Consider the following 23,192-nt stretch of genomic DNA (forward strand, 5'->3'; position numbering starts at 1 on the left):
TCATATACATGGCACAAATAATTAAAATAATACTAATTTTCTGGCAATCTGAGCCATTAGCATTGTCTATGACACTAAAAGAACACTTTAGGAGACCTGCATATTTAAATCTGAAATTCCAAGTAAGATAATATTAAAAGGAAAAAGAGATGACTTTCTTTTCTAAAAAATAGAAAAACTGTAGCTGTTTTCCCAAGGGAAATTTGCTAGGCGCTGCTGCCAGTCTACATAAAACCTCATGAATTTTGATTCCACCAATTCAGATTTTATGATAATTTGCACAAGAGCTGGGTTAAAGCTCACAGGTTCCTTTAAGGTATACACTTTTTCTTTTTTTTTTGCTCGCTTTCTAGGGCAAAAAAGAATGGGTGATGCATTAATAAAAAATTGTTGAAGAAAAAAAATGAATTAATAACAACTTTATAAGAAAAATAGGATAAACTTTTTCAAGCATTTAATATTAAGAAAGTAGAATTTATAAACATTTCAATTAAAAATAAACATCCACTAATGCTCATTTAATTACATTATTTCCTGGTAATTAATTTATAAACTAGCTAGCATTACTATAATACTGAAATAATTAAACTGCATTCCTTTAAAAAAGTTCTCTAGTTCAGACATCTCACTAACGTATTATACTAGCCTGCCCATTGGCTGTATCAGTGTGAGCTTTCATTCTGTAAAGTGCTAATACCTTTCCAAGTTTATAACATTGTAAGCAACCCAACCAAGTTTTATTTTATTGCACAAATTTTCTCCCAGACTGTTTTAAAACATTTTAATCTTATCTTGCAGTAGCATTATTCATTTCAATTTAAGAAAAATCAGTCCACCTTTTCCATTATGCCACCTAAAGTTTAGTCTTAACTTAGGAAGGACTTCATCACCCCTAATTATGGGAACATGCTCTCCTATTTCCTTAAGTATACTTAGCAAAATTCTTAAGGAAGAGAATTATCACTGGCGTAAAGGTATAACCTTATTAACATAAAATACTATTCCAAATCAACCTTCATTTCTTTTTTTTTGTCAATATCAATTCAGTATTTAAAAAAGCAAAAAATAATGGGAGTTATTTTTCAGTCCTTGAAAACTTATTCATGTTATAAGGAGTTTCAATTAGGAAAGTAGGTGAGCAAATGCTAGCTTTCATACTGACCCGCTAATCAGAATTCACAATCTAGGTGTCTGCTCACTAGAGTGTCACGTTCACTTCTGAATTACCCAGTCTAGTTTTACATAGGAACCTAACTTCCCTCAAGCTTCCCCAGATAACAAGAGGGTAATTCCAGGCAGTACATTATGCCTATGTTAACAGAAATCCTGCTTGTCATGTGACTCCTTGGAGCAAGTCTGACTATCACAGGGTTATTTCAGCAGGATAAGTTGCTTACTGTACTTCTTAAGCCATATGCTTAGGACTCATTATTCTCATATACATGGTAAAATAAAAAACTTTCTGGTGACTAGAGTATATAATTTCAGAGTGATAGCTAATAAAAGGAAACTACAGATATTATGGTGGTGATTTTAGGATTTTGTTGTTTGAGACATAATAATACGAAAAATCTCACTGCAAGCTGACCTAAAATCTCCACCCTTTTCTATACCCATTGTTGGACTCCTCCTTTTTCCTAAATCATTAAAATATTTTTTTTGAAAAGGTGATCTCTTCACTCAAACGATTAATTTAGAGCAGGAGTAACTAATATAGATTCAACTATCATTAGAACACAGCTCTCGTCCAGTTACAATGCAGAATAACAGTAGAATAGCACAGACGTGCTTGCTCCTTAGAAGAAAAGCTATGACAAACCTAGACAGCATATTAAAAAGCAGCGAAATTACTTTGCCTACAAAAGTCCGCATAGTCAAAGCTATGGAATTTCCAGTAGTCATGCTTGGATGTGACAGTTGGACCACAAAGAAGGCTGAGTGCCGAAGAATTGATGCTTTTGAACTGTGCTGTTGGAGAAGACTCTCCAGAGTCCCTTGGACTGCAAGGAGATCCAACTAGTCCGTGCTAAAGGAGATCGGTCCTGGGTTTCTTTGGAAAAGATGATGCTAAAGCTGAAACTCCAGTACTTTGGCCACCTCATGTGAAGAGCTGACTCATTGGAAAAGACTCTGATGCTGGGAGGGATTGGGGGCAGGAGGAGAAGGGAACAACAGAGAATGAGATGGCTGGATGGCATCACTGACTTGATGGACATGAGTCTGAATGAACTCCGGGAGTTGGTGATGGACAGGGAGGCCTGGTGTGCTGCGATTCATGGGGTCGCAAAGAGTCGGACACAACTGAGAGACTGAACTGGAACTGGAACTGGAGGGTAGGACAAATAGAGAGAGCTGCTGCTGTCAGTCTTAAACAGAGTTACTCATTCTTTCTGTCTTTCTTGGAGACCTAAAATGCTATAACATATTCCCACCCATTGACTAACACAGTTATGTTTCTTGCGTGAGTTATTCTACCCTGTTAAGCAGAATAATAGTGAATTGTGGCACTAGAGATGACCTGAGAGGCCCTTGGACAGCAAGATCAAACTACTTCAGTCCTAAAGGAAATCCACCCTGAATATTCACTGGAAGGACTGATGCTGAAACTGAAGCTCCAATACTTTGGCCACCTGATGCAAAGAGCCAATGCATTAGAAAAGACCCTGATGCTGGGAAAGATAGAAAGCAGAAGAAGAAAGGGGCAACAGAGGATGAGATGATTGGATGGCATCACCAGCTCAATAGACATTAGTTTGAGCAAGCTCTGGAAGATGGTGAAGGACAGGGAAGCCTGGCTTGCTGCAGTCCACGGGGGTCACAAGCAGTCGGACAAAACTGAGTGACCGAACAAGTATCATAGATTAAACTGTCACAAAAGCACAGCTCTCATCTAGTTGCAGTGCAGAATAACACAAACTTGGAAATGCCTCATCCTATGTTACAGTCCCTGGGATACAGTTATTGAACAGCTTTCAACTTCAGCTTTCCCATCTCTGTAGAATGATGAATTTTTCTGTAAAATGCTGAATTTTTAAATTTCTAATGTAAAATGTAGGAGCATTTTTATACACCATTCCCTGAACCTTTTGATTACACTGTATTCAGAAACAGAGAGAAAATTATTTTAGAAATACAAACTGATTTCAAAAAGCAATTAATGTAACAGTGCAATTAAGTCAGAAATCACTAACAAAAAATTAAATAAAATCCCCAACCATCCCTAAGGGAAAAAAAATTCTATTGAGGGAGTCAAAGAAGAAAGCAGCACAAAAATTAATGAAGTAGCAAATATGAAACTACGTTTAATACAGCCAAAGCAATGCTTATAAGGAAATTAATAGCTTCAAGTGATTTTAATAGAAAAGAATAAAGACTTAAAAATAAGCCCAGTTACCAACTTAAGAAACTGGATAACAGAATAAGCCTAAAGAAGAAGAAAAGATAACGCAGAGCAAAATGTAATTAAACAGGAAAGAATTATACAAGATGATATCAAGAAACTCAGAAGTTACAGTAAAAGGGGAGTGGAACAGACCAACCTTTGGCAAGACTAATCAGTGTAGAGAGAAAAGGTATAAGTGAACAGTGAGAAAATGGAGACGCAACTACGGATCCAGCAGCAATGGGAGAAAGAATACTATGAATGACTTTTTGCCAATAAACGTAAATGTCTAAAAAAATGGATAAATTATACGAAAAATATTGGACTGAAGAGAAAAAACGAAAGTTGGCATAATTTTATTAAATAAATTGACAATTAATCTCTGACAAAGGAGGCAAGAACATACACTAGGGGAAAAATGAAAAGGCAACCTATTGTATGGGAAAAAATATATGCAAATGATGGGACCTATGAGGGACTAACCAACATCTATGAACAGCTCATATAACTGGACATCATATGAGCTATATATGAGCTCATATAACTCAACATCAAATAAAAACCCCCAAACAACCTAATTAAAAAATGGGGCAAAAGAAGACATTTTTTCAAAGAGGAAACGCAGATGACGACACAAACTTAAGACTTTCTACCAAGCAAATATTGGGGTGAAATGGAGTCTAGTATATAGGTTGATACAATAGTACATATTAGCAACTGGCTATTAGAATAAAAGATTACCATGCTACTGTCATGATGTTATAATAATATATATTACATATACTAATAGAAGTACTATGTATTAAACATATGTGACAATACACAATATTACACACATATATAAAATATACACACAATAATATATGACACTGCATATATATATAATAATATATATTACATATACTAATAGAAGTACTATGTATTAAACATATGTGATAATACACAATATTACACACATATATAAAATATACACACAATAATATATGACACTGCATATATATATAATAATATATATTACATATACTTACATGGATTATTTTATGGGTCAAATATTGTGTGATAAAAATTTAAAACAAAGTATTAAAATCAAAGTTTATTCATGAAACAGCACAAAAAAGCTCTCCTAATTAACTGATAAATTTACTTCTTCCCAGTTCCCTTTATGCATATTCATCACTACATCTGTGACATTCACTATTTATTTTATTTAAATCTCCTGCAATGATTTTAGAAATAGTGTCAAGCACAATGGATATTAAAACCAAGTATATAGGACTATTAGGAAGAAAATAAGGACATTACAGAGAATTGATGAATGCTGTCTTCTATATTTATCCCCAAATTGGTTAAAACCAAAATAAATAAAATTCAAGCCATCTGATTTTCATTCATAAGCAGAGAGAAAGAATAAAAGGACTAAGCTACCATAATTTAGTGCACTTCTTTATTCTATTGGTATATAATGAACAAAGCCAGTTTCTCTGTCATCATATTGTACTATGCAGATTAATCTTTCCTTAAAATGTTAGAAAACAGGAAAGATGTCTTTTAAAAATATACCAATAAGCAAGGTTTGTTTTCTTTAAGAGCCTACCAGTATGCTAAATGCTTCTGAGATAAATTAGTTACTTGTCCTACGGGTAAGAAAAAGAAGAGGGAGAAAGAACCTCCAAAGGGTTAAGGACTATAGCACCTTCAACTGACACAAAGACTTAGAACAAAGTAGCAATTAAAGGAAAAAAGGCAGATGTAGAAAAAGTTAAACTTTCCGGGGAAATCACCAAAAGTTGGAAAAAGTAGTGAAAAAACGATCTATTCTAGATGACCCATAAATCAATAAAAACAATAAATAACTCCAAATTTCTAAAGTATATTCTACAAAAGAACAAACGGATTTCCTTTCATCAAACAAGACAAAGATCTGAGAAATCTCAAAGACCTTTGTTACTCAAAAAGTTTATCTCGTGTTGTTAAAGACAAACTGATATTATTCCTCAATTATATTTTGGAGCAAAACTACTTGATTTTTCATTTGTCCAGAATGCATATGTAAAAATGAAAGCTGAGGAGGAACACTGGGCAGTGAACTGCACAAAACAATGCTTGCTTGGTATTCATCCTGGGTCTTAAATAAACGTAGCCTGCCAAATGCAGCCCACTGGATTACTTCAACCTCATTATCCAGTTTCTTTTTCTAGAACCTCTGTTCCATTTCCTCCTTCCTATCAGACACTTCGTTCACTGTTTTTAAAGCTCTTTGCCACAGGGGTAGGAAAGAAGGAAAAGTAAGACAAGAACACATTTATATCGCTAACTGAAGCAGCTCTAAACCGTTACTAGACATGGAAAAGATTGAACAAGACAGAGTTTAAACTCTTAGGTTCTTACAGCCTGAGTGTCTCAAGTGCTTTAGGATTTCAGCAGTGTGCGGAAGGGATGTTCAGCCAACCTTTCAAAGGGATGGCCTAGCTGTGGTGACTTCACAACTCTTCTTAGATTGTGTTTTGGCAAGAGTGCCACTGAAGGGTCGTGTTTGATATGGGCTTTCCAGAAATCCCATGGAAAGTGGTGAGGGGGGCAGACAAAGAGGGGAGATACTTTTAAGATGTCTGCACATCACAGCAGAGCTACTCAGACCAGCCCCAAGCAGCCCTGGAGGCTGCACTGGCTGGGCCAAGGGACGGAGAACGTGGACAACCTGAAATTATTTCCACCAGAGTCAACTACTCAGGAACCTGCTGCTGCTGCTGAGTCGCCTCAGTCATGCTCGACTCTTTGTGACCCCATGGACTGTCAGGGGTACTGTCCATGGGATTCTCCAGGCAAGAATACCGGAGTGGGTTGCCATGCCCTTCTCCAGGGGATCTTCCCGACCCAGGGATCAAACCCATGTCTCCTGCGTCTCCTGCATCGAAGACAGATTCTTTACCACTGAGCCACAGGGAAAGCCCAGTTAGGAATCTACTTAGATTAAAAAAAAAAAAAGAAAAAGACTTTCCACTGGAATCCTACGTGGCTAAATTTTTCTGCCGAAATATCCTGTGGTAATAAGAAGATATAACAAGGACAAAGCAAAAATAAATCATGAAATCCTAAATACCGTAAAGAGAGTCTTACATCCTTTTAATCAATGTTATCCATTAACATTAGCGTGTGTTGGAACTCTATCCACCTTCCTGTCTTCGTCCCATTCCACAGACTGTTCAACATCAAATGTCTTTTTTCAGATTAGCTGAGAAAATAATCAGTACGCTTTCTGTGATGAAAACCGCTTTTTGCTTGTGAGCTTTTTATTCCTTATACAAAATTTACCCATGAAAACTAAGTAAAGAACACAGATCCAGATAAAGAAAAGTTAATCAACTTCCTCTGCCCCTTCTCTCACCACTGCAACGAATCATCACAGTCAACTGAAATAATTAACGTTTTTTAAAAAGCTGCATAACATCCCCAAATTAGAAGGTACTACAACTGAGGCAACTATTCCTGCACTGACTGGCATTTGGGTTATTTTGGTTGTCTTAGGCTTCTGTCACATTAAAAAAAAAAAAATTATCCGCCACTTGAGCACACATAAGCACACATATAGGTGAACACAGCCATCAGTAAGCATTATCCTGGCCCTGTTTATAACTAAGTGATAGTGTCTCAAATAGGACTTTCAGAAGATCTGCAACAAGCTGTCATACTCCCCAAAGCAAAACACTTAACACCTGGGAAACAGTCACAGGACATGCTATGCGCTTAAAACATTCCATAAAGCAAAGCCTATCAACTTTTAGTTATCAATTTTACATTGATTCACTTACAAAGCTTACAATAATAAGGTATTTATACAGGAATCTCTGCAAGAATAAAGCCTATACTGGGGTTGATTTTAACTTACCTTTTTTTGACACTTCTGCCCCATTTAGTTCTTTTTGTGCTTCTTCAATTTTGTCTAAGGAAAACAAAAAAAAGTATAAATTAATTCATCATACACAAAGAAGACAGCAAAACAAATATATTACTTATAAATGGTACCTGACACATAGTAATAAATATTTGTTGAATGAATTATTGATGAAACAAATATGTATAAGCTGTTAAATAATAGAGTCCTTTTAAAATTATAATTTTAATTAAGTCTTAGTCACAAGGACTACTTCCAATTGTTTCCACAATGCAAATAATTAGTACGTTTTAAATACTGAATCATAATTTTTAAAATGTTTAGCTGCCTAGTCAAAGTACATAAAAATAATTCTTTTTTTTTTTTAATGATGACATACAAATTTCACTGGTGAGTTTCAACAAATGCCTACTGGCTTAGAAATAAGTCTAAGCTGAGTTCATAGATGGCCTAAGACCTAAGTCAAACATGGAAGAAATAAAAGGATGAACAATAAATGATGGGCTGAAAGCAACAACATGATACTTTTGCCAACAGTTGGTTACAGAATAACCACCCATGAAGTGTGAGGGTGGAATCCTGAATTGAAGAGGTACTAAATAAAAACTAAGGGCCTCCCCTGTGGCTCCGCAGGAAAGAATCCACCTGCAATGCAGGAGACCGGGTTCGATCTCTGGGTTGAGAAGATACCCTGGAGCAGGGCAGGGCAACCCACTCTAGTCATCTTGCCTAGGGAATCGCATGGACAGAGAAGCCTGGCAGGTTACAGTCCATGGGGGTCACAAAAGGGTCAGACATGACTGAGCAACTGAAAAACAGCAGCAAATATTCTGCAATCATCAGGTTCAGATGAGCACAGTTCTGAAGGAAACAATAACTAACAAAGAGTTGCGGCGGCTGCAGAGCTGCAGCTCTCCCATCCAAGCTTTGCGCACAACTGGATTTGGTAAGTAAGCGCATGTTCTACGTTGGTGACAATTAATTTATATTTTTATAAGGATATACATATTTGATGATTGACAGAAACCAATTCTAAGTTTAATACAGTGGTCTCAATACTGACTGTAATGGCAAAAGTCAACAAAATTCCTAGGTACTATTCTGTACTGAAATGAATACTGTAACCATAACGATGTGACATTTCAGCTAGTCCACTGGAGTACAGTTTAAATGCTTCCAAAATATTGGTATGTCAGCCATTCATCCCTCCCAGTATCCACTGTCAGCTCCCCAAACGGTCACTGATCCTGAACATCATCACCGGCCACGGAAGACGGCATCCTCCGCACCACAGGCCCTTCAATCTCCAGTGCTACCTGCCTCTTCCCCCAGTCTTGCCGGAAAAGCCAGAAACTTGAAGAACCTTCCATTCACTGAGCAAACTTCTTTCAGCTGCATAGTGATCCATCCAGCCTGCCTTATCAAGGCAGACGGGGAGCATGAGAATGAAGGAAACACGCCACAGTTTATCATAACTACATCTTCATCCCCACAGCAACGTCCTATTTGCTCCCTGCTAATTATCAGATCCAGAATAAGATTTGAGGGGAGAAGAGACAGTCTTCGGAAATAATACATTTTTTTTCTCATTTGCAAGCTTTTAGTTATTTCTCATGAAATGATGAGTAAAATGAAACAGTAATGGAAAAAAAAAAAAGCCCTTAATAAGTGCAGAAAGTAGATTCTGTGTTTAGCAGTACTTTTACTTCAAAAGAATTCCAAATGTATGACTGAAATTTCTATTAATATATATGACAAAAGCACAAGGCCCACTTTTTCAAAAATAAATAATACTGAGTATATTGGAGAGTACATTGGAGATATTAAAATGTAAATAAGTATTAAATACACAGTCTTTGAGAAACATAAAAATGAAAAGCACTATTATTTCTATGCCAGCAGTTTGCCTAAGCTTAGGAACCATGAATAATATATATGTATATATTGTATTGATATATATTCATAGCAATAATGACTATGTGTAAGAGTTTGTGCATACATAATTTGGTATTATATAATAAAATAACTTTTTATTAATAGGATTAACTGGGGCTCCAGGCAGCAAAAGCTCATGACTCAACATGTATTTAAAGAACAGTTTCTGTTTAGTATATTGAAGTTTGGCCACCTTCTATTTGTACTTTAACATGACAAATTCTTGCAAAAATGACTTCAATTTACATCAGTAGATTTGGGGTATCTACTGTGTTAAGTATAGGCATTTACTTAAATGCCTTTACCTGGAACTCTAATTCAATAGGTAATTATAGTCTTCAATGACAGAGTTTATAACAGTCATTATAAGCTCTTGCCTCACTTTTTAGAAAAAGTCATATTTATATTTAACCTCTGTTTTATGATTCTCCTGGTAAAATATGATGTTTTAAAGACACTCTCCAAAGCTACAGAGAAAGTACTCATTTATTATATGCTCTTAATTGGTCCAGATAAGGCAATTTACTAGTATTTAAAAGCAACATGTATCACTTTTTTCACTATGACCCAGAGTAAGGAATGTATTTTTACATTCCAACCAATTACACGTGTGTGTATATATATTACATGTATACATAATTCAGAAACCAACTTACCTATACACTAATTTCTGTCCTTTCCTATTAAAAATGAAAAATGCTGCCTTGCCCAGATGCATTAGTTCACAGCCCCATGCTGGACAGCAAACCCACGGCTTGAACCCACAGACAGAAAATAGTTCTCAGCCAAGGGCTGCGCCTCCCAGCCAGGACACCTCGCGTCATAAGCCTTGATGCACAGGGGGGTACGTGTTGTTTAGAACAGTATCTCAAGTTCTTAGACATCTTCCATCATGCCCTCCCCAAGGTCACTGTTATCCGAGCTCATATAATTTCACAAAAACTACACATTCAGAAATAAATAGTAGTTTCTCAGCTGCTTCAAAATAAAAACAGATATATGTGCAAAATGGACATTCACACCATGTTGTTAAATCTAAAATAAGTAATACATTCTTACTGTAATGAGTTCTTACTGTATCTAAATTAAGATGTAATTGTAATTAATTCAACTTTTACTAAATATGCTTGGAGTTGTCACCTGGAAAAGGTCCTGGCCACACACGAATGGATCCATAATTGTCCCTAAGATCCAGAAGGACCCATGGCTGAAAGAGTGACAGGCCTGGGGAAAGACTACTAACAGTGTAGGTTAAAGTCTGGTTCTGCAACTTTGAAAAATGTGCTCCTTTTGACAGTTTTTCTTCTCTGGTAAAGCAGAGAAACTATTTGTTAATGGTACAGGCTATAAACAAGTTTGTTTAATGCCTTGTATATTTTAAAGCCTTTGTTTGTATAAGAAAACAATGCAAAACTATTTTATTTTCACCACAGGTAAGTAATTGTAAATAAAGGAAAAAAAAAAAAAAGACCGATTTGTGAAACAATCTGAAACCAATGAGCCAAAAAAAAAAAAAAAAGAAAATTCCTGGAGCCCTTAGGAAACCACCGTTCTTTTGGGATTCTGGGAAGAAGATGGGATCATTAAAAACAAATCACTTATAAAAATAAAACAATCCTCAAATAAAGATTTGAAGTAAGTGCCCACTCTCTGACCATTTTCACCCTCCGATGAAAGGGAGGGGGTCCCCTACACCGTCTCAGAGTCGCAGCACCCCTCCTTAAGAGCACGAGGATCCAGGATGTCAGTTTTGGGGACCAACCCACCAAACTGCTAGGATTTGGTTCAACAACAGTTGTCTGTTTTTATTGCACTGACTGTCTACCTGGTGGCAGGTACACAAGGAAGAACTAGAAATATAAAGTGTAAAAAAAAAAACGGCTCTGCATTACAATACTCTTTCAACAATCATTTTAATACCAACTTGATGGTAAATATAAAGCTTGATTCCCCGGTGCAGCAAAGTTCTCCGTGGACCCACCCCCTCATCTGCAGCCGCAGCCACACCTCTGTGTAGGTGCCCTTGGGTCCCCAAGACTCCTCCACCTGCCGGCCCCCACCCCATCGCCTCAGGATGTCGGCTCCTGGAGGAAAACCTGCTTTAACACCTCCTGCAGAGCCACCGCTGCTGCAGGGAGGACCCATTTCTCCACCGCTCTGTTGTCTCATGAGCGTTAGCAGCTACGACAGTGAGGGGGATTGAGTGATTCGCCCACAGTAGAAATGCTGACAGCAACCTTCCCAGTGACGCGGGGAAGTACGGGTGCATTCTGGAAACGGGAAAAAGGAACAGGCGCCCACAAACTGAGCACTGGCCTTTGGTGGTTCCATGTAAGAACCTGGCGCTTTATCTTCCTTAGGGTTAAAGATGATTTCTGCATTGGAGGAACTGCATCAGTGCCCTGAAAGGGCACGAGAACCAGCTGTTCCTCACGCCATCTGACCTAGCGAGGAGTTAAATGATCACCCCAATTCCAGCAGCACCTCCTCCTCGCCTGCTGTTCTGACAGGCATCCGTAACCTCTGCTCTGACGCTCAGGGGGTCTCCTCCTTCACGCAGCCAAGTGGAAACACTAATAGTAGATTTTTATGAGGCAGATCCTAAGGAACTGTAAAAGGCACCTCTGTTTACGGAGAGGGAGACCATCTGATTGAAAAAAGATCACCATATGTGATTGCACTATTTTTACTACTGAATAAGCCTAACTCCCACGTCCCGTCATCACACGTCAGCACCAGCTCCCTATTCTCACTGGTAACTGCTCGAGCTATTTCAGTAAGACTAAATATATGACCATGACGTAATATGAAAAGTGCACCCAACATCCATAACCACATACATGTTCTCTTCTAAATGACGGTCCTAGTGTTCACTACTAAGTCAGCTAAATAAGCCTACCTTTGTAGGTAACACATTTTAACCTGTAAATTACATCTTTCATATTTCCAGATCTACGTCTTTCAAGAAGTTAAGCTCCGCAATATATGCCAAAAAATGATAGTCTAGACTAGTAATATTTCAACCTGAACAATACGGTCTGAAATAAGTGGAGAAAAAAAAAAAAAAAGAGCGAGACAGTCAACTCTCTCCTAATGAATTTGAAGACTGTGATTAACAAGTTCTAGAAAAATGTAAAATTACTCAGCTTGTCCAGAAAGAGAAACTCAACTAGACTAACTTGAGAAGACTGAGAAAGTAACCAGGGAATAACACAGAATTACTTTTTTAAGGTTAAAGGCCAAGACGGTCTTATCATCAGATTCTTACCAATTCTGAAGAATAAACATTTCTCCTAAACTGTCCCAGAGCACAAGCTAACACAAAAGGTGTTCTAAATAATTTTTAAAAGCTGCTACAACCCTGCTATCAAAATGTGACCAAACGGGCAGAAAAATCAACACTACTTAAAAATCTCCCAAAGGAATATAGATTTAACAATCCACACCCAGAGGTACATTCCAAGACTAGAAAGCCATACCCAATGAGGGTGTAAAGTCAGTCTGCAAAGATATTTCAGGATTGGTGGTGGTGGTTTAGTCCCTAAGTTATGTCTGACTCTTGAGACCCCTTGGACTAAAGCCCGGCAGGCTCCTCTATCCATGGGATTTCCCAGACAAGAATATTAGAGTGGTTTGCCATTTCCCTCTCCCAGGGATCTTCCCTACCTAGAAATCAAACCCATGTCTCCTGCATTGCAGGTAGATTCTTTACTGCTGAGCCACCAGGGAAGCCCATTTTCCAATATTAGAAAACATGTTATTATCATCTGTAATAGGATACAGGATGGGTGTGAGGGGGAAGGTAATTTAAATAATGTTCAAAATGTACTTGATTAAAATATCTATCTTTAGTGTAAACAAAAAAGCAAAACAAAAACACATCAATGATAAATAAAACAGGTTACACGTCATCATATTAACCAAGTGGTATTCTGATACACATCCCAAAACAGAGAAACTAGCCAATAACCTGTGATCACTTCCTTTCAGAAGCCTTCCCTGACCTGCTGCCTCAGGTCCCGGTCTGTGCCCCCAGCACAGAGTTCTCAGCCCCTAGGCATCGTTCACCATGGGATATTGAGACCTTGTGTACGCACTTGCTTTTTCATTAAAGCGATTTCTTGTTCAACAGAGTACATAGGTGCTTAGACCAGTAGACCCTCAACACATATTTGTTCAATAAATGAATCACTATTGCAGTATTTACTATAGCATTTATGTTAACAATTATTTGGGGACAGTTTTACATGTAAAACCATAAGGGACTAGTTAAAGAACTATGATATTTCCATACAACGGAATGTTGGGCAGCCATTTAAAATACTTTTTGAAATACTTATTGAAAGAAAAAAACGCGCAAAGTATATTATGTAAAAACACACTGTGTCACGCGGATGTATGTGTATATACACACATACACAATTTCTGTAAATAGGCTCAAATATAATGATTATCTGAGGGTAGTACATTAATAGTTTTAATGTTATTTCTATTTTCTTCAATTAATAAATTACCTATATAAACATTTTAATATAAAATATTATCTAAATTTAGTAAAAACTAAAAATCCTAATACACGTATGCATGCTACTAAGTTGCTTCAGTCATGTCTGACTCTTCATGACCCTACCCTATGGACCATTACTTCCGTGGTGGCTCAGACAGTAAAGCGTCCGCCTGCAATGCAGGAGACATGGGTTCAATCCTTAGGTCTGGAAGATCCCCTGGAGCCAGAAATGACAACCCACTCTAGTATTCTTGCTTGGAAAATCCCATGGATGGAGGAGCCTGGTAGGCTACAGTCCATGGGGTAGCAAAGAGTTGGACACGGCTAAGTGACTTCACTTTCACGGACCATAGCCTGCCAGGCTCTTCTGTCCATGGGATTCTCCAAGCAAGAATACTGGAATAGGTTGCCATGCCCTCCTCCAGGAGATCTTCCCGACCCAGGGATCGAACCCAGGTCGCTTATGTCTCCTGTGTTGGCAGGCGGGTTCTTTACCACTAGTGCCACCTGGGAAGCCCCTAAAACTGTGATTTAAATTATTTAAAGAAAAAAAAAAGTCCTCTGTCTATAGGTCCTAAATTCCAAATTTCCAGATCATATGAAAGACTCTGGGATAATTTCTAAAACATAAAAACATTAATAGGCTGAATGGTTCGTTTGGTTCAGAATATATTTATTAGCTCCTGTGGGCTAGCACTAAGGACACACAAAGATGAACAGCCCTGCATGAAGGAACTTGGAGAAGTAAACAAGCAACCCCTCTCCATGCGGTGACTGTGTGACCAAGTCCATGGGGAGCTCGGGAGCATGTGAATGCAACCGTCTTGCAAACAGGAAGAATGGTCCTGAAGCACCTTCGTGGAAGAAGCAATACGGATGCTGTTACAAGCAGAGAAGAAAATGAGAATTCCTGTCTGGAGGAGGAGGGAGCTCAGAGAGGGGAGGACGAGGAGGCTGCAGAGGCAAAGACGCAGGAAACGAAGTCAGGAACTCATCGCAGTTTGTAACATAAACCTGGAGACAGCAAGTCTAAAGACACGGGATTTGAGAGCCACCTTCTTATGTAACTGGTTGCTAAAACCATACCACGGAGTAGGTGGAAGCAAAAATGTAACTATCCTATGAAGTAATTTGGCCATAAGCATCCAGATCTTTGAGACCAATCTCTGCATTTTAAGATGCTGATTCAAGTACTGATTCTAGACTAAGACAATGAAAGGAGTGGAACAAAGTATCACCGTCGTTTCCACAAAGGAAAAAACATAAATCATCAGTGACACCTAGAATATAGTGGATACTCAATAAATACCTGTGGAATACTTGAGAAATGGTTTGGTAAACTGTGGCACCTTCGTACAACAGTCTATTATCATAGAACTACTGTATTACAGGCTTCTAGGAAGACCTACTGAATCAGAAACCATAGGAATGGTGTCCCAGGCTGTGTAAATTTTTAAAGCTTTGCCAAATGTTTTAATGGGCCACCTACCCTCCAGTCAAAAATCACTAGTGGGATGAGAGGCAGAGGAAGAAAAACCCAAGAAAAAGACCCCCCCAAAAAAGCTGGAAAAATTAGGAGAATCAGAAACAATTTGGCCTCAGAAGTCAAGAGAACAGTATTTCATTGACAAATGAGAAGATGATGCAACTGAGAAAGATGGAAAAAGCTTCCACTGGATTGAGCAGTTAAGAGGTCCCAGTAACGCTTCCTGAAGCCTTGAAGTGGAAAGAGAGGCTGGCTGGCAGAGGGGTGAGAAAGTGATGGGACGGGAGGTGGACAAAATAGGGCAGAACTGTCTTTCAAAGCATTCGGCAAAGAAGACGACAGTGAACTTGAGGTCCAGAGAGAAACACAGTGTAAAGGAAAGTTGTTTGGTTTGACGTGTTTTTCAAGGGTGTTTACAGACTCAAGCTATTGTTGTTTACACTCTAAGTCATATCTGACTCTTTGCAACCCCATGGACAGTAGCCCTCCAGGCGCCTCTGTCCCTGGGATCTCCGAGCAAAAATACTGGAGTGGGTTGCCACAGACCCAAGGGACGGAACCAATAAAAAGAGAGGAGAGATACAGGCAAGAGTTGTGATGTGGAGGGCAAGGCTCTGAGGAAAGTGGAGGCCAGCCTGGAGTCTAGGTGGAGGGCTGATTTGGAATAGGGAAACACCCAGGGCAATGCTCTGAGGTCAGAGGGAAGACAGGAGAAGGGTAGGTCAGGTGAAAAGTCTGCTGATGAGAAGGAAGTTGGAGGGAGTTCACATCCAAACTTCACAACTGTATTGAGATAACATCTGGCTGCCTAGAAAGAAAACGGAGTTTAGTGATTATGTTACAGCCTCTGGAAAGTGAAACTAAAAGTGAGTCCTGTCCTACCAGGCTCCTCCGTCCATGGGATTTTCCAGGCAAGAGTACTGGAGTGGGCTGCCATTTTCCTTCTGCAGGGGATCTTCCCAACCCGGGGACTGAACCTCGGTCTCTGGCATTGCAGGCAGATGCTTTACCATCTGAGCCACCAGGGAAGCTTAGAGGTCTCAAGGGGTCTTAGAGACTGGTAAAAGTTAGACAAAGTTATTGATGGGAGTGGAAGAACTGATCAATTTTAAGGACACATAAAGCATTGGTGAACGCAACTAGGGATCCAAGGATGTAGAAATCCACATTATCCCTCGAGCCCCACTGCAAATGGAGCAGACACAGTGCATTTGTTGTCTAATGCACAGTTATGGGCACCACTCATAGCTGTCTTTAAAGTAATTTTATCTATTCTGTCTTATTTTTTCTTGTGACTTTTTATTTCAAAGGACATTCTGTATTTCAAATGTACAAATATAGATTTGAAAGCCATAAAGAAAGCTATAAATGGAGTAATGCTGGCCAACAAATGCATGTTCAAATATAATCTGATGATACGTAAAAATATCTGGAAACTTAAGAGGCACCAGTTAAAACAATTTTTAAAGAAATCTACTTATCCCTTGGACTGCAAGGAGATCCAACCAGTCCATTCTAAAGGAGATCAGCCCTGGGATTTCTTTTGAAGGAATGATGCTAAAGCTGAAAGTCCAGTACTTTGGCCACCTCATGCAAAGAGCTGACTCATTGGAAAAGACTCTGATGCTGGGAGGGATTGGGGGCAGGAGGAGAAGGGGACGACAGAGGATGAGATGGCTGGATGGCATCACTGACTCGATGGACATGAGTCTGAGTGAACCCCGGGAGTTGGTGATGGACAGGGAGGCCTGGCGTGCTGCGATTCATGGGGTCACAAAGAGTCGGACACGACTGAGCCACTGAACTAACTGACTGACTGATTGACTAACTTATATATTTGAACCTTTAAAAACAAACCAATAATGAAAAATTTTACAGGACAAAAAGCCTAGTTTCTTTGGTAAACGATTTGCAAAGAGAGAGAAACAGAATTGGGAACGGTGCCTATAGATGAAAAAAAAGAAAGATGTATCAAACTACAGAATACGTGGATCTTATTTTCCCTGATTCTAACACAATGTTTAAAAAATTATGACACTGCAGAGAACTGGTAATTTAAACACTGATAGGATAATTGATCTATTAAGGAATTATTTTTCTTTGGCTTCATAAATGTACTATGATTATGTTAAAAAAAAATTCTTTGTTTTTAAGAGCTTATATAACAAAAACGTATCAACAAAATGATGTATCTGAGGTCCTAAAACACACATAGGAGGGGAAGAGCCCAGAGGAGGTAAGGAAACCAGACTGGCTGTCCAGGGGTAAACTCTAAAGCTGGGTGGTAGCTAAACAGAGGTTTATTACACTACTCTATCTGTAATCATTTTTAAACTCACATCATCAAAAGTATAAAAAAGAAACAAAAGAAGGAACTCAGTCTGAAAATAAAATTTTAAAAAAACGAATTACCAAAGTATTTCTCACATATCATTGGTTCAAATAATAATCATAGGCAAGAAATGATATGGAAGTGGGAAATAAATGAAGCTAGGTATCCAAAGGCTGAGCACACAGTAAGCCCTCAATGGAGGTCACGGACTCAGAAATAAACTGCAGCCAACAGGAAATTCAGTAACTTCTGAGTTACCACTAGGAGTCAGGTTTGTACACACCAACGCCGGAAAGGATAATAAAAAAAAAATAAATCATCATTTCTAGAAATGTGATCACCAGTGTTCTTAATTCCTTTCAGTTGGGCAAAGGGAGGGTAAGAACTTGAAGACTGTAAAAGTTTCTAAAACACAACGTTTAAAAAAATAAAAAGAAAAATATAAAACCCGAGGAGCAGAACAACCTATATAGTATACATCTACTTGTATCAAAATATAAAAATGGATGTGTGTATTTTTTAAAAAACGCAGAATTGAAATAGATGATTTTCCTCCCAGTCTATTTTCTAGTACACGTTACAAATAGCAAGCAAATTATCAGCTCTGAATATCTTTTGAAAAACTGAAAGCACTTTTTCTTCTTCAAGTTCTTTTTAAATAAATTACTAATTAGTTCAGTCTATTAAATACTGTCAAAATGTGAGAGTTGATGTAAATTCCAGGGGAAGTGAAAAGGCTTCTCTGGGAAGAGAGCATGAGGAGAGCTACTGTAAAGTAGGACGAAGTATACAGGGAGGCCAGGAGCAGGAGTTACACGTGTTAGTCGCTCAGTCTGACTCTTTGTGACCCCACGGACTGTGGCCCGCCAGGCTCCTCTGTCCATGGGATTCTCCAGGCAAGAATACTGGAGTGAGTAGCCATGCCCTTCTTCGGGGATCTTCCCCATCCAGGGATCAAACCTGGGTCCCTTGCACTGCAGGCAGATTTTTATGGTCTGAGCCGCCCAGGTGTTACATGGCAGAAGGCAGTTACGCAGAGTGAGAGGAGAAGGTGGTAAAAAGCAAGCCTATTGAGTAAGGAATCAAGAGTCTAAACTAACATGGGAAGTTACGGTTTTGATGGCTGGACCAAAGATGGTAGCAGTCTATGTGACCCAGAAGCAAATGCCCTGTTGTCACAACTGTCTAGTCACACCTAGCACAATACACACATACGACGGAGTGAGCATTCTATGAACATTCAGGGATCATTCAATCACTTACTACATGAACAAATGAACAGAGAACCTTGAACTGGTCTATGAGGGATGAGCAGGCCTTCTGCGAACATGATAATGAATTTGTAACATGAGACCGAAGGGACGGGGCCTGATTCCAGGAAAGCAGCTTCAAGAGAAGCCAAATAGAACATGACTGACAGGTCAAGGCTGGACACACAGATTCAGAATTAAGAGTCTAGACTTCTTGTTTATTTTAATAGATTCTGGTTTGTGTTTTATCATGTTTGGTTACAAGAGATCACTGGAGGCATTTTGTTCTCACACTATTTCAAATGCATTCCGTAAATAATTCTATAAATAAAACTATTATCAGTGAAAAACGAAAAAACAGTAATATGATGGGTGGGAATAAATGAGAACCAGAAATCAAACAAGAGGTTTGAGTGGAGCCAAACTTCATCAGTTCATGAGTAGATGGTTTTCAACTGGGATGGATTTTGCTTTCGATTCATACTTATAACCCTGGGGATTTGAGCAATGACTTTATGGAGTTAGTATGAGAATCCTAAGTTTAAGATTAGTGGTTCAGATCAGTAGGTATTATGGAATTCGATATTTTTGTGGACATGTGTGCATATTTTTTAAATGATGCTGCAATTTCTGCATAAATTTTTGTGAAAAAAGTGATGGGAAATTAATATAGGTGGTTACCTCGGAGTAAGAGATAAAAAGCAAGGGCAGGAAAATGGGGAAATGCTCATTTTTTAAGTTGTATATGTTTCTGTGCTACTTAACTTTTTAAATTAAGTTTATTACTTATATTGAAGATGTATTATTCATTGAAATATAAATGTTGTATATAAAAATATATGTATATATGCATAAATATGGGTAGTCAAATCAAAAATAAAACTTGAATGCCTCAATTCTCTAAAAGTATATGTGCTTATTTACTTATATGTTTAAAAACTACATATACTACTTATGTGTGTACATATATACACACGTATCTGAACGTACACATACGAATATATAGGCATACTTGTGGATTCTTTTTTTCAATATTCTCACTTCAACTCAGTATTACTCCATTCTTTCAAACTATTTGATACCTGTTTCCTCCCAAATTGGGGTTATTTGAACATTTACTAATCACTCCAGGTGGTGCAGCAGTAAAGAATCCGCCTGCCAATGCAGGAGATTCAAAAGATTCAGGTTAGACCCCTGAGTCGAGAAGATCCCCTGAAGAAGCAAATGGCAACCCACTGTAGTATTCTTGCCTGAGAATTCCAAGGACAGAGGAGCCTGGTGGGCTACAGTCCATGGGCTTGTAAAGAGTCAGACACAACTGAACAACTGAACATCAGCAGCAGCAATAATATCTTATAAATATTACAATCCACTATTCTTTTGGCTTTTTTATTTTTGGGGGCCATACTGCAAAGCTTACGGGACCCTAGTGCCCTGACCAGGGATGGAACCCAGGTCCCACGCAGCGGAAGCATGGCATCTTAGCCACCAGACTACCAGGGAAGTCCCAGATCCACCATTCTTCACCTTTTAATTTATCTAATTCAACGGGTTGGTCAAAAATATGCAGGTCAGTTAAGAAGTCTGTTTTTTCAACCTAAAACAGTCCTATTTGCATCTCTCCCAAAGGGTAATTCCCCAACCAGCAAGAATCAGAGGTAAAAAGCTATGAAAAATTCTAAGTAGGTGGTGGAGGGGAATGAAGTAAGGTGAGAACAAAGTCTACCAGGTTTAGTCACCAAGCACAGATGTGATCTTCATGGTGCGAATCACAGTCAAAATAAACTAAAACGCCCTCTCGTTTTGTTGTTCATCAAGACCCAGGGGCCACTGCAAAGTACTAATGGCACGTGACCCTGTCCCTGTCACAGCAGGCACCTCATTCTACCGCGAGCAATTCTTGCGTAAGGTCTGGTTCCTTACCACCCGGCGGGGCCCACCAGGACAGGGGCCAGACAGGTGCTAATCACTGAGTCCCCACACCCTGCTGGACACCCAGCAAATAGTCTTGACACTTTTATCAGGTAAATGCTGTTAAGTCCTACCATTCTATACGGTATCAGGAAAGAATTAAAATTTGGTAACAAGAAAAACAGACCTAAAAAAAAAAAAAAAACCCAAAGCTTAAATTAACTACATCTGTAAACAATCCTTATCATGCATTCTGTTCTGCTGCTACTGCTGCTAAGTCACTTCAGTCGTGTCCGACTCTGTGCGACCCCAGAGACGGCAGCCCACCAGGCTCCCCCGTACCTGGCATTCTCCAGGCAAGAACACTGGAGTGGGTTACCATTTCCTTCTCCAATGCATGAAAGTGAAAAGTGAAAGTGAAGTCGCTCAGTCGTGTCCAACTCTTAGCGACCCCATGGACTGCAGCCTACCAGGCTCCTCTGTCCATGGGATTTTCCAGGCAAGGGTACTGGAGTGGGGTGCCATTGCCTTCTCGGGCATTCTGTTCTATAAGTTAATAAATGGCCTAGAAGAAAAGTTCCCAAACTTTTCATAGTTTCGCAGAGGAAAATAGCAGTAGAAAAAATATATAGCGTATAACCATTTCCAGTTATTAATATTCTATGCTAAGATTAGTGATTTGGCTCATTACAAATACAAAATGAAAAGAAGTGCAGAAATGTATAGCTGGTCACAGGTGTGGACCAGAGTACTAATGGTCAACCATAGCTTCTTATTACTGGCCAAGACATGTAAAAGTGTAGTGAAAGTATTAAGCCACTCAGTCATGTACTACTCTTTGCAACCCCATGGACTATAGCCCACCAGGCTCCTCTATCCATGGGATTTCCCAGGCAAGAATACTTGAGTGGGTTTCCATTCTTCTCCAGGGGATCTTCCTGACTGAGAGATCGAACCTAGGTCTCCTTCATTGCAGGTGGGTTTTCTACCATCTAAGCCACCAGGGAAGTGGAGTGAGTAGCTATTCTCTTCTCCAGGGGATCTTCCTGACCCAGAGACTGAACTGGGGTCTCCTGCATTGCAGGCAGATTCTTTACCTTTTGAGCTACAAAGGAAGCGCCAAAGTCCCTAAAAGGACTTCCAGAAACGACTAACACTTAGAAAAGGCATCATTAAATCTTCTGATTACATTATGTTAAATTATATTTTAGGAAAATAAATTCTTTGGGAACCATTCACATTACTGTTTGAGTCTATTAGCCTAAATAATCAAATAACAGTTCGTTTAATTTTGTATACATGTGCAAGAGCATGTGTATGATGAATGTCTGTTTGTACCATATAGAGTGTACATGCATCTATTTGTTTGAAATGTAACCACCACACCATTAGACGTAAACATGAATATGTCCTCTATTTATTTGTCTTCACCATTATCTAGTAATAACAGTTCATGAGCAATAATGATATAGCATTGGACCCTTAGCACAGTTAAGTGGTTATGAACAAACTTTTATGTATGATAAATTTTACAACATATAAAATTCCTCATCTGCATCTTTAAAAACAATCATTAAAAAAAAAAAAGACCCCATATACTTTAAACAATCATCACAATTGAAACAATGAACTAATATCATTTTTTTCCGCAAAGGAAGTACTTGGCCACCTCCCACACTGTCAAGGACTCTGGCCAAAAATAACAGTAATTAGGCTTGTAACCTCATATGTATGGATCTGATCTAGTCCAGCCAAAAATAGCTGTGGTTGTGTATCAACTGTAGGCATTTGTTTCAGAGGCTGTGTCATACAGGCCAAGTCAGGCAAATTACAGTGAAAGCACACTGGAATATAATTGAACTTGAGAAAAATTCACGCTCTTTCAGTGTGATTGAAAGTTCTTTTCAATAATATTGTAGCACATGAGGGTACCCAGGATACCATTAACTGTTTCTTAAAGTCCCTAAAATATATGTTAAACAAACCAGCAAAATAGAATAAACACACGCATGCATTTTTAAAAAACTGGGTGGAGGAACCACAAGTTACCTGTCTGGAGCCATCATTAGAATCCCTCCTCCTGGAAACCTTCCTCCAAGAGGAGGGGTGGCACTGCCTTTGGGGGCGCCCACCTGCCGCTCGCCCACCCCCAGCGTGGCTTCAAACTCTTGGGGTTACTTCTGAGAACCGCTTCCCTCACACCTGGCTGGGATGCCCTCACCCTCCTTCTGACCCTACTGGGGAGAAATCTACCAGTAACAGCTAAAACATAAATGCTTGTCCTGTGCGGACACCGTCCTGAAGACTCGATGTGGACCCACTCACTCAACCCTCCCCCAAAACCCACCCAGGAGGGAGGAGCCGCCCATGACCTCCACTCAGCAGAGAAGCAAACCACGGCTCCTGGAAGCAAATGCAGTGCTAACATGGAGAAACCTGTCTGCCGGGTTTCAACCCAGGCATGTGGCCTCCCAAATGTGAACTTAATGCTACGCTA

General features: G+C 39.0%; 1 protein-coding gene across 4 annotated transcripts in view; it reads right to left on the reverse strand.

The window, feature by feature from the left end:
* Positions 1-23,192, reverse strand: part of HIVEP1 (HIVEP zinc finger 1) — a 136,349-nt gene that overhangs the window by 51,831 nt on the left and 61,326 nt on the right. For all 4 annotated transcript variants that reach the window (XM_069563057.1, XM_069563059.1, XM_069563056.1 and 1 more), the window contains exon 3: positions 7,269-7,322. In XM_069563057.1, coding sequence (XP_069419158.1) covers positions 7,269-7,322 — 54 coding nt within the window. The remainder of the gene's footprint in view (positions 1-7,268; positions 7,323-23,192) is intronic.

This window comes from Ovis canadensis, chromosome 20, assembly GCF_042477335.2.
Source record: "Ovis canadensis isolate MfBH-ARS-UI-01 breed Bighorn chromosome 20, ARS-UI_OviCan_v2, whole genome shotgun sequence".
Lineage (NCBI taxonomy): Eukaryota > Metazoa > Chordata > Mammalia > Artiodactyla > Bovidae > Ovis > Ovis canadensis.